General features: G+C 40.2%; 1 protein-coding gene across 1 annotated transcript in view; it reads left to right on the forward strand.

The window, feature by feature from the left end:
• Nucleotides 1-14,183, forward strand: part of Camsap2 (calmodulin regulated spectrin associated protein family member 2) — a 96,247-nt gene that overhangs the window by 18,731 nt on the left and 63,333 nt on the right. Inside the window, exon 2 of the mRNA XM_059280991.1 lies at nt 1,224-1,483. Within this exon, the coding sequence (XP_059136974.1) occupies nt 1,224-1,483 (260 nt within the window). The remainder of the gene's footprint in view (nt 1-1,223; nt 1,484-14,183) is intronic.

Consider the following 14,183-nt stretch of genomic DNA (forward strand, 5'->3'; position numbering starts at 1 on the left):
CAGCCTACAGGCCTAGAGTATCTGGCAAACTTTTCAGTGAAGCAGGAAACTTGAAGGACTGTCTTGCCTTGTATTGACAAAGTTTGTCTGTCACTTTCCTCTGTTTCCTGCAGAATGACAGACAGGTGTGAACTGCCCCATGGGTACTGGGAATCGAACCAGGGTCCTCTAGAGGAGCAGTCAGTACTCTTAACCACTGAGCCATTTCTCCAGCCCTACAGTTGTTTTTTTTCCAAAGGGCAGTGGTGGTTTTGAGACAGGTTTCTCTGTGTAGCCCTGGCTGCCCTGGAACTAGCTTTGTAGACCATGCTGGCCTCGAACTGAACAGAGATCTGCCTGCCTCTGCCTCTCATATGGTAGGACTAAAGTCATACACCACCACTGCCTGTCTCAAATTTTATTTTCTTACCCATGTGAAATAATATTTCATCTATATGATTTCTATAGTCATCACTATTGAATATGAAAGATTTTAAACAGAAGGTCTTATCTAAATAGTTGGAACTTCCCCTCAGAAACTTTAGCAGCCTACTCGAGAGAGACAAAGCCTGGGGAGGGGCGGGGCGCTTAAGGAAGAGGGACAAGTAAGTCAGGCAGTCTCAGTTCTCCCACTTGGTAGCTGTAGAACTTGGGGCACAGGACTTCTCCTGTTAGGGCACAGACAGAAGTCTTCAACAGTGGGTGTGTTTCCTACTGACTGCATGTGAACTAGTCACTGACAGGGTTGGGAACCTACTTGAGACACTGCGTGTGGGCATGCCTTTATCGGTCACCGCCCTCCGAAGGCTTGTCTCCTTGCTGGCTCTGGTGTGTATCTCAGAACCATGTCTTCTATAAAGGAAATGTGTATCTTCCCTTTTATGCCCAGGTTCCCTCCCATCCCACCCCACCCCCCCAAAAAAAAGAAAAAAGAAAATCATCTTGACAGTTCAAGGGTATTAATATTTTTAGAAATAATCTCAAGTTCTGTGATGTGAATGGTAATTATTAAATGACATGCTGCTGGGCAGTGGTGGCGCATGCCTTAATCCCAGCACTCGGGAGGCAGAGGCAGGCGGATCTCTGTGAGTTCAAGGCCAGCCTGGTCTACAGAGCGAGATCCAGGAAAGGCTCAAAGCTACACAGAGAAACCCTGTCTCGAAAAAAAAAAAAAACAAACAAAAGACATGTGTGTTTTTTTAATAGAAGTCTTATAAAAATATTTTTCCCCTTAATCTTTATAGAAAATGTGCCAGAGGAACTTCAAGAACCGTTTTACACAGATCAGTATGACCAGGAGCACATCAAACCACCTGTTGTTAATCTGCTTCTGTCAGCCGAGCTGTACTGTCGTGCTGGGAGTCTCATCCTCAAGAGCGACGCAGCGAAGCCCCTCCTGGGCCATGATGCTGTCATCCAGGCATTAGCACAGAAAGGCCTTTATGTCACTGACCAGGAAAAATTGGTAACTGAACGAGAGCTCCACAAGAAACCCATACAGATGGTAAGTCTTTGTGTATGTAAGATCATTGCAAGTTCCAATGCACTGTTTGTGTTTGAAAATGTAATGACCTCTACACCTAGAGTTTAAAAGCCATCTTGTTCTTGTAAAATTTGTTTCTAAGTGAAGGAAGATTTGACAAACTATTTTGGAATATTTGGAGCCTTCTAATGTCTGGAAGAAACAATTATGTAAATTCCAACTATTTTAAAGTAATTTTTCTTTAACTAAAATGTTCTTGCTTTAGACAGTAGCTATAAGAGATAGAAAATGGACCCTTGACTAGTTTTATAAGACAAGACTTGGGATTTGTGTATTTTCCTGTAAGGGTGGGGCTGTAGCTCAATGATAAGATTGGCACATGAAAGACCTTGCCTGGGTTTGATTCCCAGCACCACATAAAGATAATATGTAAGGGGATGAAGAAAATAACTCAACACATATGAATATTTAAGTGCTTTGTTCAAGCATGAGAATCAGGGTTTGGATCCCAGCAGCCATGTTAAAGGCCAGGCATAGTCCTCCACAGACCTGTGACTCTATCACTTAGGGGGCAGAGATGGGACTCTCAGAGATTGATGGGGCTGGCTGGGCTGCTAGCCTAGCCAAAACAATGGGAGAGACCCTGCCTCAAAGGTGGAGGGTGATAGAGATGGACAATTGACACCCTTCTTTGGCTTCCGTGTATATACACCTATGCATACACAAAAATAATATTTGAAAATGTAATGGAAAAATGGGGGAAAAATCACAAATGTAAGCATTTATATGCTCAGTCATGGTAAATTCTTATGCTTTAGATATTTTAGCTTACCTAATAACCATTAACCCATTCTTGTAGAAAAGTGGGTTTAATATGTAGGAACTGATAGTCTATAGACATAAATCCAAATCTTTTTAAGCTCACTGTATGCTTTGGGAAAATATAGGTATCATCAAGAATATTACTAAAAAGCAAGTCTTTTGAGATGGCTCAGTGAGTAAGAGCACTTGTGAGGACCTGAGTTCAAATCCCCAACACTAACGTAAAACAAGCCAAGTGTAGTCATGTAACCCTGTAAGCTCAGCACTGGAGGGTATAGATACAGAAAGGTCTCTGGTGTTCGCTGGTTACCAGCCTTCCTCCACCGTCAGTGGCAGACTTTGAAAGAAGAAGGTGGAGAATGGTAGAGCAGAGTACCCAGCATATCCTTTGGCCTCTGTCTGTGCACACCGGTGTGCACATCCACACCCAGCATACACAAAGCATGCTAAAAATTAAAGAGTGGTTTGGCATGCTTAAATTATTTTTCATGAGAATAGTAGTCTTGGGATAAAGGACTATTATGTAGAAGGGTGTATTATAAACCTCAAGTCTAGTACTAAAGTGGAAGTGATGGTATACTTTGTGTCCTGCTATCTTTCTTTAAAAAACTCACTTTAATACTTGTAAGGAATTGAGAATAATCTCTCAAGAGTAATTTAGTTAAAAATTTATAATAAATTATTAAGGATAACCTAGAATGTTGATCTTTTTCCACATATGAGATTTTTCAATTTTCATTGATGGCTCCAGATTCACATATGGTTACTCTCTCTGACTTGTGTACATGTGTGCATATCATATGTAAACCATTCACTAGCGCTAGGGACAGACAGTTACATTCTGTTTCTGACTATGCCGCATCCAGCTCTTCAGGATTTACTCTTAGTTGGATTCAGATGGCAGCTACATCCACTTCTAAGTAATTGGAAGTTTCAAGGCCAAGTAGATAGTTAGGCTGCAGCACACTGTTGACTCTGAAGCAGCATCTGCTTAGGAGCTGCTCTTTGAGACACAGGTAGGTATGTGTAGGTAACCCAGATGTCCTTGACATAGGTTATCTGTCTTCAATCTTCTGTAGCTAGAGTTTTCCTGCCTGGCCCACAGTCAGGGCAAATCTCTCTCACCTGCCAGTCCCACAGCCTCTCAGACCCGACCAAGTAAACACAGAGACTTATGTTGCTTTCAAACTGTATGGCCGTGGCAGGCTTCTTGCTAACTGTTCTTATAGCTTAAATTAATCCATTTCCTTTAATCTATACCTTGCCACATGGCTCGTGGCTTACCGGCATCTTCACAAGCTGTTTCTCATCATGGCGGCTGGCAGTGTCTCTCTGACTCAGCCTTCCACTTCCCAGCTTTATTCTCCTCCTTGCCCCGCCTATACTTCCTGCCTAGCCAACGGCCAATCAGTGTTTTATTGATTAATTAGCAACACATTTGCCATACATCCCACAGCACTTCCCCCCCTTTTTTTTTTCAAAAAGGAAGGTTTTTAACCTTAACAAAGTAAAATTACATATAATTTGGGAATTTGGGCGTAGCTTCTCTTACTACTTCCTGCTGGAGGGGGCGCTGTATCTTATGGGGAAACAAAGAAAATTTTAGAATTATGGAATAGTCCATGAGGCTGTATCGTCTGAGCCAGATGCCTTCAAACCATTCTGGATGTTGGATCATCTGGGCCATGGTGTCATTGGAGACCTTCAGGGGGTCTTGGCTGGTCAAACCTGATGTATCTTAATCTTGAACAAATCCATAGCCTCTGGCTTTCTGTGGGAACAAAAGCAGAGACTCCTTTCCAAAGTAACATATCCTTATATCCAAATTTTGAAGTCAAGGTACCTTTAAAATATACATTTTGGCATAACTCAACAGCTTTTACAATCAAATGTTTTTCTGCAGTTAAAAATCCCAAAGACAGCCGGGCGGTGGTGGCGCACGCCTTTAATCCCAGCACTCGGGAGGCAGAGCCAGGCGGATCTCTGTGAGTTCGAGGCCAGCCTGGGCTACCAAGTGAGTTCCAGGAAAGGCGCAAAGCTACACAGAGAAACCCTGTCTCGAAAAAAAAAAAAAAAAAAAAAAAAAAAAAAAAAAAAAAAAAAAAAAATCCCAAAGACAACACAATCCAGATTCTCTGTGTAATATCCATTTTTACGTGGCTTATTTTTTATACTACCTTTACTGTCTCTTTAAAGACTTTACTTTTTTAAAACTATGTATTTGTTTCTATAACTCTATATATCACCTTTTTTGTCTCTTTCAAGCCTACGTATCTTTTACACACATTGTAAACTATTACATCTGAATCTGTCTTATTGTGAATCTATTGCTTTAAACTGCAGCAGCTGTGGCTGCTGGCTCCGCCCACCTCAGCTTCCCAACATGGCTATGTTTACCACCAGTTCTGGGAGCTATCCTGGGTCTATGCTTTTATCCAAGCAGCGTGTAGCCCAAAAACCTCTTTTTTTGTTTTGTACCTGCAAAGGCTAAATCCACCACGCAGCTTAATGTGCCACTTGCAGAGGCCTCATTCCCACCATACTGCAGGTCGAGCGTGCACACTAGGAACCCTCCAGTAGCTCAAACCAGCAGCTGCCGCTCATTTGAGAGAGACAATTAGGAACTGTTTTTAGCTCCATTTTAGAATCTTTTTTTCTCAGTTTTTAGGTGGAAACTCTTGCCACCACGTTGGACGCCATTTGTAGCTAGAGTTTTCCTGCCTGGCCCACAGTCAGGGCAAATCTCTCTCACCTGCCAGTCCCACAGCCTCTCAGACCCGACCAAGTAAACACAGAGACTTATGTTGCTTTCAAACTGTATGGCCGTGGCAGGCTTCTTGTTAACTGTTCTTATAGCTTAAATTAATCCATTTCCTTTAATCTATACCTTGCCACATGGCTCGTGGCTTACCGGCATCTTCACAAGCTGTTTCTCATTGTGGCGGCTGGCAGTGTCTCTCTGACTCAGCCTTCCACTTCCCAGCTTTATTCTCCTCCTTGCCCCGCCTATACTTCCTGCCTAGCCAACGGCCAATCAGTGTTTTATTGATTAATTAGCAACACATTTGCCATACATCCCACAGCAATCTTCTTCCTAAGTTTTCCTAGTGCAGTTAGTCTGTGTGCAGATACAGTGTGAAGGTACTTGGAGGACTGAGTTAGAAATAGAGTGTGGTAGACATCTAGTTACATTACTCAGGTTTCTTTCACCCTAAAGAGCTTGCTGACAAATTTGAATGTTTAATATTTAAAGACTAATTTAAATAACACATTGTGCCCTTTTTCTAGCTCTGACTTCTGATTGTTGGCTGTTAAAACTTCAGACTAGACTACATCAACTTAACCCTTTGTAGTGTCACATTTACTGACCTGTATTTTAATTGAATTGTACTTTGAATTTTTGTCAGAATTCAAAGTTTTTTAGTTGTAACTTTTTTATTGTTGCTCTTGTAATATATATTATATTACTCTTTTTTGTTTGTTTTGATTTATTTATTTATTCATTTTTCCCTATTATCAGCTTGATATAGTACAAATTCTTATCCTAATAGTGAAATGTTTCATTGAGGCTTGCCCAGTAATTGAGTAAAACCAAAACTTATTATAAGCTAAAGTCATCCTAGGGTCCCCCCTGCTATATAGCCTCCCTGGTTCTGTGGGTTGCAGTCTGATTGTTCTTTGCTTTATATCTAGAGTCCACTTATGAGAGCGTACATACCATGTTTGTCCTTCTGGGTTTGGGTTACCTCACTCAGGATGATATTTTCTAGTTCTATCCATTTGCCTGCAAATCTCATGCTGTCATTGTTTTTCTCCTCTGTGTAGTACTCCATTGTGTATATGTGCCACGTTTTCTTAATCCATTCTTCAGTTGAGGGGCATCTAGGTTGTTTCCAGGTTCTGGCTATTACAAATAGTGCTGCTATATACATAGTTGAGCATGTATCTTTGTGGTATGATTGAGCATTCCTTGGGTATATGCCCAAGAGTGGTATGGCTGGGTCTTCAGGTAGATCGATTACCAGTTTTCTGAGAAACCACCATACTGATTTCCACAGTGGTTGTACAAGTTTGCACTCCCACCAACAGTGGAGGAGTGTTCCCTTTGCTCTGCATCCTCTCCAACATTGACTGTCATTAGTGTTTTTGATCATAGCCATTCTGACAGGAGTAAGGTGGTATCTCAGAGTCGTTTTGATTTGCATTTCTCTGATGATTAAGGATGTTGAGCTATTACTCTTTTAAAAGCCCATGTGAGAACATTTTACTAGTAACATTTTTTAAGAAACTTTTTGAATGTAAAATAGGAGTTATTTGAATTATCAGTTGCTTCTTTGTCTTGCTTTTTAAGAGGTATCATCTAAAATAATGTTATAAAGTAAATGTATTGATACTGCTTTGCAGTTCTGAATAAGCTTAGTGGTTTTAGTATATTTTATTTCTGTGTTCATGCCTCACAGTTTTGGAGTCAGAGTGAATATAATAGTAGCAGAAATATCATATTGACTTTTTAAGACATAATATTCTTCCTGATTCTTTTTTTAAAATATACTTTATTTTATGTATGTGAGTATTTTGTCCACGTGCATGTGTGTGCACCATATTCATGCCTGGTGCCTATAGAGGCCAGAAGAGGGCACTGGGTCTCCTGGAACTGGAGTTACAGGTGCCTTTAGCCTCCATGCAGGTTCTGGGAACCCTGGTCCTCTGCAAGAGTAGCAAGTGTTCTTAGCAGATGAGCTAGCTCTTCAGCCCCTTAAGTCTTTTTGTATCAAAGTCTAAGACAGTGGAATATTTAATATTTAGAGAACTAATTTAAATGATACGTTTTCCCCTTTTTTGCCTCTGCCTTCTAATTGTTGGTTGTTAGAACTTCACACTAGACTATATCCACTTTCTCCTGCAATCGTATATTTTGTGAGAGTGGTTTTTTGACAAAATGTCTTTAGTTTCTTCTGGGAAATGGGGTTAAAATGGGGTGTGAGGGATGAATGGAACTTTCCTTGTTATTTGATATATTTCTGTACCAGTAACATTTGTATATAATTACATATACTATTTTAAAACTTAAAGAGAGGAAATTTAAGTTCAAGTAGAAGTGATCGTAGTCTGAAGTGGTTTCACAATCAGCCTTGATTCTGCATCAGTAGATTCAGCCAAGCTGGAATTGAAGCTACTTAAGGAAACAAAACAAAACAAAAACTGTCCGTAGTGAACAGCTTTTCCCTTGTTATTCTCTCAACAATATGTTTTAACAGCTATGGCATAGTGTTAACGCTATGTTGGGTAGTGTTGTTGGTTGTTTTTGCTCTTTTGGGGGGGCCTACCACCCAGCTCCCAAATAAATCACACACGAAGGCTTATTCTTAATTGTAAACGCCCAGCCCTAACTTAGCTTGTTTCTTGCCAGCTTTTCTTAACTTTAAATTATCCCATCTACCTTTTGCCTCTTTTTACTTTTACCTTTCTCTTACTTCTGTATATCTTACTTTCACTCTTACTCCGTGGCTGGCTGTGTGGCTGGCCCCTAGCATCCTCCTCTCCTTGTTCTCTTGCTCCTTCTTCTCTCACTCCCTGATCTCTCCTTCCATTTATTCTCTCTGCCTGCCAGCCCCGCCTATCCTTTCTCCTGCCTTACCATTGACTGTTCAGTTCTTTATTAGACCATCAGGTGTTTTAGACAGGCACAGTAACACAGCTTCACAGAGTTAAACAAATGCAGCATAAAAGAATGCAGCACATCTTTGCATCATTAAACAAATGTTCCACAGCACAAACAAATGTAACACATCTTAAACTAATATCTCACAACAGGGTAGTACAAGTGGTGTGGAGGGAGGACATTGTACATAAGTGCTCCATAGATGAGACTTGAGATTCCCCAGATTTTAGTGTCCCCAGGGGGTCCTGGAACAACTACCAGGACGTCAAGGAATGACTATAGTTCCCTGTTTAAAATCCATTTCTGAGGATTAAAGAGAATAAATAGTTATTAATACCGAATTTTTGACTGGTAGTTAACCTGAGGAATAGTAGCATATATGAAAATCACAGATGAACATTTCTCAACTAGAAGTATATTCTAGGCAAAATCTTAATCAAAATTTCCGAATAAATACTGGTATCTAAAATGACATGAAAATAGACCCAAATGCTAAGTAAGATAGATTGAGAATACAGAAAGAGTTTTGATTGTTCTTTAGTAAAATACAATTTCATGGGAATTGTATTAATATCATTTGGGCTAGAGTGCTGCTCAGTGTCATAAAATTTCAAATGCATGAAACTCATTGCCAGTTTAGAAATCAGAAAGCAGTAAAGTTAAAACATCCCAAAAGCTGTGTGGGAGTTCTGAATGTAGACTGTGTGGACGGGAAAGAGGGCTGTGTGTTCATGCTTGTTCCCTTTTGGCCCAGAGTATGACTGTGTGCCCTGCAGCTTTGAGCTTGTAGGGTTCTTCCTGCTCCCGCCTTCCAAGTGCAGTCACAGGGAGCACCACACCCAGTCCAGGGCCTTCTAGTTCTTCAAATGTGGTTTTTATGAGTGATTTCTGTGACCAGGAATGTACGGGAAAGGTTTATCTAATCTGGAGTTTTATGTTACGTGTATGATACCACAAAGGGCTCAGCAATGTGAAGGGATTTGCCTAAGAGAGCACTGCTCTGTAGGGAAGCCAGTTAGAGCTTGGCCTTCTAAAGCATGCCCTGCCTGTCCTAGAATTCGCTGTGTAGATCAGTCTGGCTTTGAACTCACAGAGATCCACCTGCCTCTGCTTCTGAGTGCTGGGATTAAAGATATGCTCTATCACACCTGACTAGTTTTTGGAATCATATTTACCCAGCTATCATCTAGACTAGAGACTGAGAGATCAAACTTTTGGTTGTGAATTAATTTTACAGCCATATTTGTGCATGTAGGAAAAAAATTGACATCCATTAAACTCTAAAAAAAGTACATATGTACTACATATACATTATATGTATATAATGAAATGAGATTGGTTTTTAGATACGGTTTGCGTGATAAGGTTTATTGTTTCATTATTATGTAAATCAAAGTATTTAATTTTTTTTCATTTTATTATGTTCTGAAGCCTGGGTCTCATCCTGGGCTGGCCTCCAACTCACTGTGTAGTTCCCTTGAACTTTTGCTCCTCCTGCATATAGTTCCCAAGTGCTGGAATCACAGATGTAGATGGATACCACCACACCTGGGTTATCAGTGGTGGGCATCGAATCTTCCTGCATGTTAGGCAAGCATTCTCCCAACTGAGCTACATTCCCAGCCCCCAGATTTTATATTGAAATCCTTTATTCTAATTAATTAAAAAAACAGCTTATTCTGTTTACTTAATTGTAATTCAGGTGGAATGATATGTCACTGGGTAAGTAAGGCATCAAATGTTCCCTTCTGAACTGCCAATATTGTTATAAGGGAAGCTTTATTTATTTACTTGTTAATATTGAGTTAGAATTTTTGGTGAGAGGGTGGGCAGAGTCTTGCTACATAGCCCAAACTGATCTTAAACTGGCCTGATCTTAAACTCGTAGCAATCCTCCTGCCTCAACCTTTTGCATTCTGGAATTACAGTTGTACATCACTGCCTGGCTATGGAATATATATGCACACATATATACAAATATATGTATATATATATTCTATAATATATATATAATTCATATAATATATATAATTAAAGCTCAATAGTTGTGGTCCATCTGTGCCACTGTACTACACTGCTTTATTATACCACCCAGGCAGGGTCAGTGAAGTTGTAGCTAAAACACAGACAGACAGTGGAAATATTTTTTTGCCCTCAAAAAAGGTATTTCTATATGTAAAGAAGTGTTATTTTTATCGTGTTTTGTGCTCTGCATTCACTGACCACCGAGAGGACATCTTCACCTGAATAATGAGCTTAAGAATTTAGTGAGGACAACCTCCCCACAGTGGCGCACCCTTCCCAAACTCCCTCCCCCAACCAGCCCACAAAACATGGGGACAATCGAGAGCACCCCAATGAGCAATAGCAGAGAATGGTAGAAGGTGATCATTCAGATAAACTTGGGACCAAGAGACAGTAGCAAACAGATGAACTAAGAAAAGGAATTTGGTGGTCTTTAAAACTGATCCTGGACATCACTGATGTTGCAGTGTTAAAGCTAGAAGACTGAAGATGGTGTCTGCTTCTGGAAGTGTGGAAAGACTAGGACGTGATTTATTAACGACCAACTTCTGTTATTGTATGTTAAGTTTTTCATCTGTGCATCAAATCACAAAGAATAAATAGAGCTTTCCTTTATCAGTCCCTTGGGCACAGCAGGTCCTGAGCAACTTGCTCTAGAATGTTGCATCAAGAGCTCCGAGTATTAATAAAAAAAAAAAAAAAAAAGAAATGAGAGGAAATCCCCATCAAGACTAGTCCCTTTGGTCTCCAGGGGCTGGTGGCCTCCTTTGCCGGTAGGAAGATAAGCTGGGGAGGACACTGTTTGCATGTGTAGACATCTACACGCACAGGATTGAAGACAAAAGCTCCCGTACAGAAGTGTCTCTCAACTCTGAGCAGGCAAAGTTGGTTGTGAGTTCAGTAAAACCCTCCGATGATGCAAAAACAAAAACAAACAACAAAAAAAAACAAACAAACAAAAAAAACAAAAAAAGGAAAAGAACAAAAAGAAAAAAGTATTAAGTTTCACAAGCTGTTTGTACTCAAATATATTTTCTCAGTTTCAGATCCTCAGCTATTTTATTGAGTGGAAAGTCTTGGATGAGAAGGGTTCAAGAAGAATAATGTTGCATTTCCTTATGTCTCAGGAAACACTTTTTATAGTAACTTGTCAGATTGTCTATGAACAAACCCACTTTTTTAGACATTGATAAATTCTTTTCTTCACGTGATATTTTATACCAGAACACTTCAGATGTGCTATTAGATGTGACTGATTTTAACAAATCCTATTAGATTTGTATCAGCTAGTTACATGTTCTACTCATAGTCTTTTGTGAATCATTGCCTTTTGTTTTTAAAGATGGCCTATTTTGAGCCTTTGTATAGGTACATTCCTGTTTTTGTGACAAAAGAAAAACTTTAAAGTTGTCCCAAACAGAAAAATAATGGCTATCAGAAGTATGTTTTGTTTTAGTGTGAGTTACCGTTACTGTATTTGTTTATTGTAAAGGTGGACATTTAGCGTTCAGTGCAGTTTTCAATAAAAGTAATTAAAATTTGAGAAAAAAAAAAAGAATTTAGTGAGGAAAACACTGGGGCAAGCCCCTCAGTCAGAAGGCAGGACATTTGTGCTCTGAACTGTCAGCTTGAGCAGTAGATACTAACCACGAGGTAAACAGGATGGCCTGTGTTTGGTCCTAGGAAAAGCAGCGTAGAACAGGTTGACTAACAGGATGGGAAAGAGGATGAACGTGGTGACTGAACTGACAGAATTGTCTGACCCAAGTTTGTCATACTGTGAGGTATGTTGTGTATTACAAATTAAAATGTGACTACATAAGAGTATAAATGTGGCTCAAGGTCAGATAGAAGAGGCAGAAGCTGAAACTAAGAATCTTTAACTTTTTTCCTGAGTGGCAAGATCATGGAATAAATGGTCATAGTATTCTCCGTATTCTGCCTGTTTCTCTTGTTTTGTTACTGTGTATGTACTTTCTCCTCTGTCTGTAGTAATGCTTTGTAAAGTACTCTGTGAGTGGCTTTAAGTCCAGTTAGAACATTACAGTCCTGTTCTTAGGTCTGCCTGGCTTTCCTACACGTGCTTCTCTGTGCTCAGACTACCTGGTAGCTCTTTGTGTTTGTGTGTGTGTGTGTTTACTGTGTGCCATGCAGTGTGCTTGTACTCCACACACCCGAGCTCATGGAACTTGGACTGTGTTCCTCTGATGAAGATACAGGCTTTGAGCAAGTAATGACAGAGATCACAGGCGAGGACAGGACTGTGGTGAAGGCAGGATTCTGACCACCTCTGCCTTAATGATCAATTCTTAATAACTAAGTTGTATTTTAATCTTTGCTGAGATAATAATAGGAAGTGGGGAGCTAGTAGGACTAGATGGGGAGCGCTCCTGGAACACTGTGTCCTTTGCCCTTCCTACTGTTTTGTCCTGCTCTTCTTTCCTGCTCTGCCTCTCCTCTTCTCCCACTTGGCAGCTGTTCTTAAGATTTCCACGATGCCACCAACTTACGCATAGAGTTTGGGGGAAAACTTCTCTGGGTTAAAAATTCCACTTTAGAGAAGGATTATGTAAATGAGTATTACAATAGTAGGTGAAGTGAGGAGACCTTACTTTCTTGTCAGGGTTTTATAAAAATGCTTTTCAAATGTGTGAGCAGATAGGTAGCTAGTCCTGCCAGCCAGCTCCCAAATCACAACACAGAGACTTATTATTGATTATGAAAGCTTGGCTGATAGTGGTCATCACTTAAATTAACACATTTCTATTAATGTGTGCTACTCCGAGGCTTGTTTACCTCATCAACATACTGTCCACTCTCCCTTCCTGCTTCCTCCAAGTCTCCTCCCATCTCCGCCCTTCTTCTTCCCAGCATCCTCTGTGCCTGGAAATCCTGCCTAGCTATTGGTTGTTCAGCTTTTTATTAAACAAACCACAGTGACATATCTTTATACAGCATAATCAAATATCTCCCAACACAGACGTTTTCTTTTTAAACTTTTTTATTTCTTTATGTTTTTATTTTTCTATGTATAGGTATATGTTTGTGTGCATTTGTATGCACTGTGTGGTTACAGTAGCCCATGGAAGAAGAGGGCATTAGATTCCCTGAATCCAGAATTCCAGATGGTTGTGAGTAACCACGTGAGTGCTGGGAACCAAACTCAGGTCCTCTGCAACAGCCAAGTCAGTGCTCTTAGCCACTGAGTCATCTCTCCAGCCCCTCATAGCTGTTTGTAATCAGAGTCCTTCTCCTTGTAGGTAGTGCTCATCTGAGTTGTCTGTTTCCCACTCCTTGTGCACCTAATTTGAACTCTTTTATTTCTAGGTAGCATATTGCATGTGCCTTTTTTTACATTTTTGGGGCTGGAGAGATACTCCAGTTGATAAAGTGCTTGCTATATATGTTTTAAGGATATAGAGATACTAAACCCAGTCCTACTCTTCGGCCAAGTTGTGTTTTGTTATTATTATTATTATTATTATTATTATTATTATTATTATCATTACTATCATTGTGTGTGTATGTATGTGTGTATAACAGAGGGAGGTGGGGGATATGAGAATGAATACTTACGGAGGTCAAAGGATAACTGGAGTTGCTTTTCTCCTACCTTTATGTAGGTTCTGGGAATCAAACTAGGTAGTCAAGTTTGTGTGGCAAGCACTTTACCTACTGAACCATCTTGCCACTCCTTAAGCCAAGTTTTAAAAGGTGTGAAGGAATTTACTAGATAGGGAAATGAAGGGTGTGATGTTGATAATGTATATGGGGATATAAGGCAATGTTTAGTTGTAGCTTTAACATAAGATGCACATTGGGAAATGACAGGAAATGATGCCTCGGAATAGATGGGAACAGGGCCATCTGTGACAAATGTGGTCTTCTCCTACGAGGAAGGGAGAATTACACATACTAGGGCTTAAACCCCACAGAGAGGGTCTAATCAGATTTGTGGTTCAGAAAGTCACTTTGGTAGTGCTGTGCCACTCGGGAGATTCAAATTGCTGGGGCCTGAACTACAGAAGGACTGGGGAGCTGGAGAGCTGTTCTGTGAGGGGGACAGAGGTAGTGGTTTCTTAAGGTCTGTGAGATGGAGGTGAATTTTTGACTTCTCAGAGTTGAGAGATAAAGAAGAGAGATTACAAACAGGACTAGGGGAAAAAAATCAGCCAGTACATCACACCTCTAACTAGTTAATTGGTAGTTAAT

The sequence above is a fragment of the Peromyscus eremicus genome, chromosome 15 (assembly GCF_949786415.1).
Source record: "Peromyscus eremicus chromosome 15, PerEre_H2_v1, whole genome shotgun sequence".
Taxonomy (NCBI): Eukaryota; Metazoa; Chordata; class Mammalia; order Rodentia; family Cricetidae; genus Peromyscus; species Peromyscus eremicus.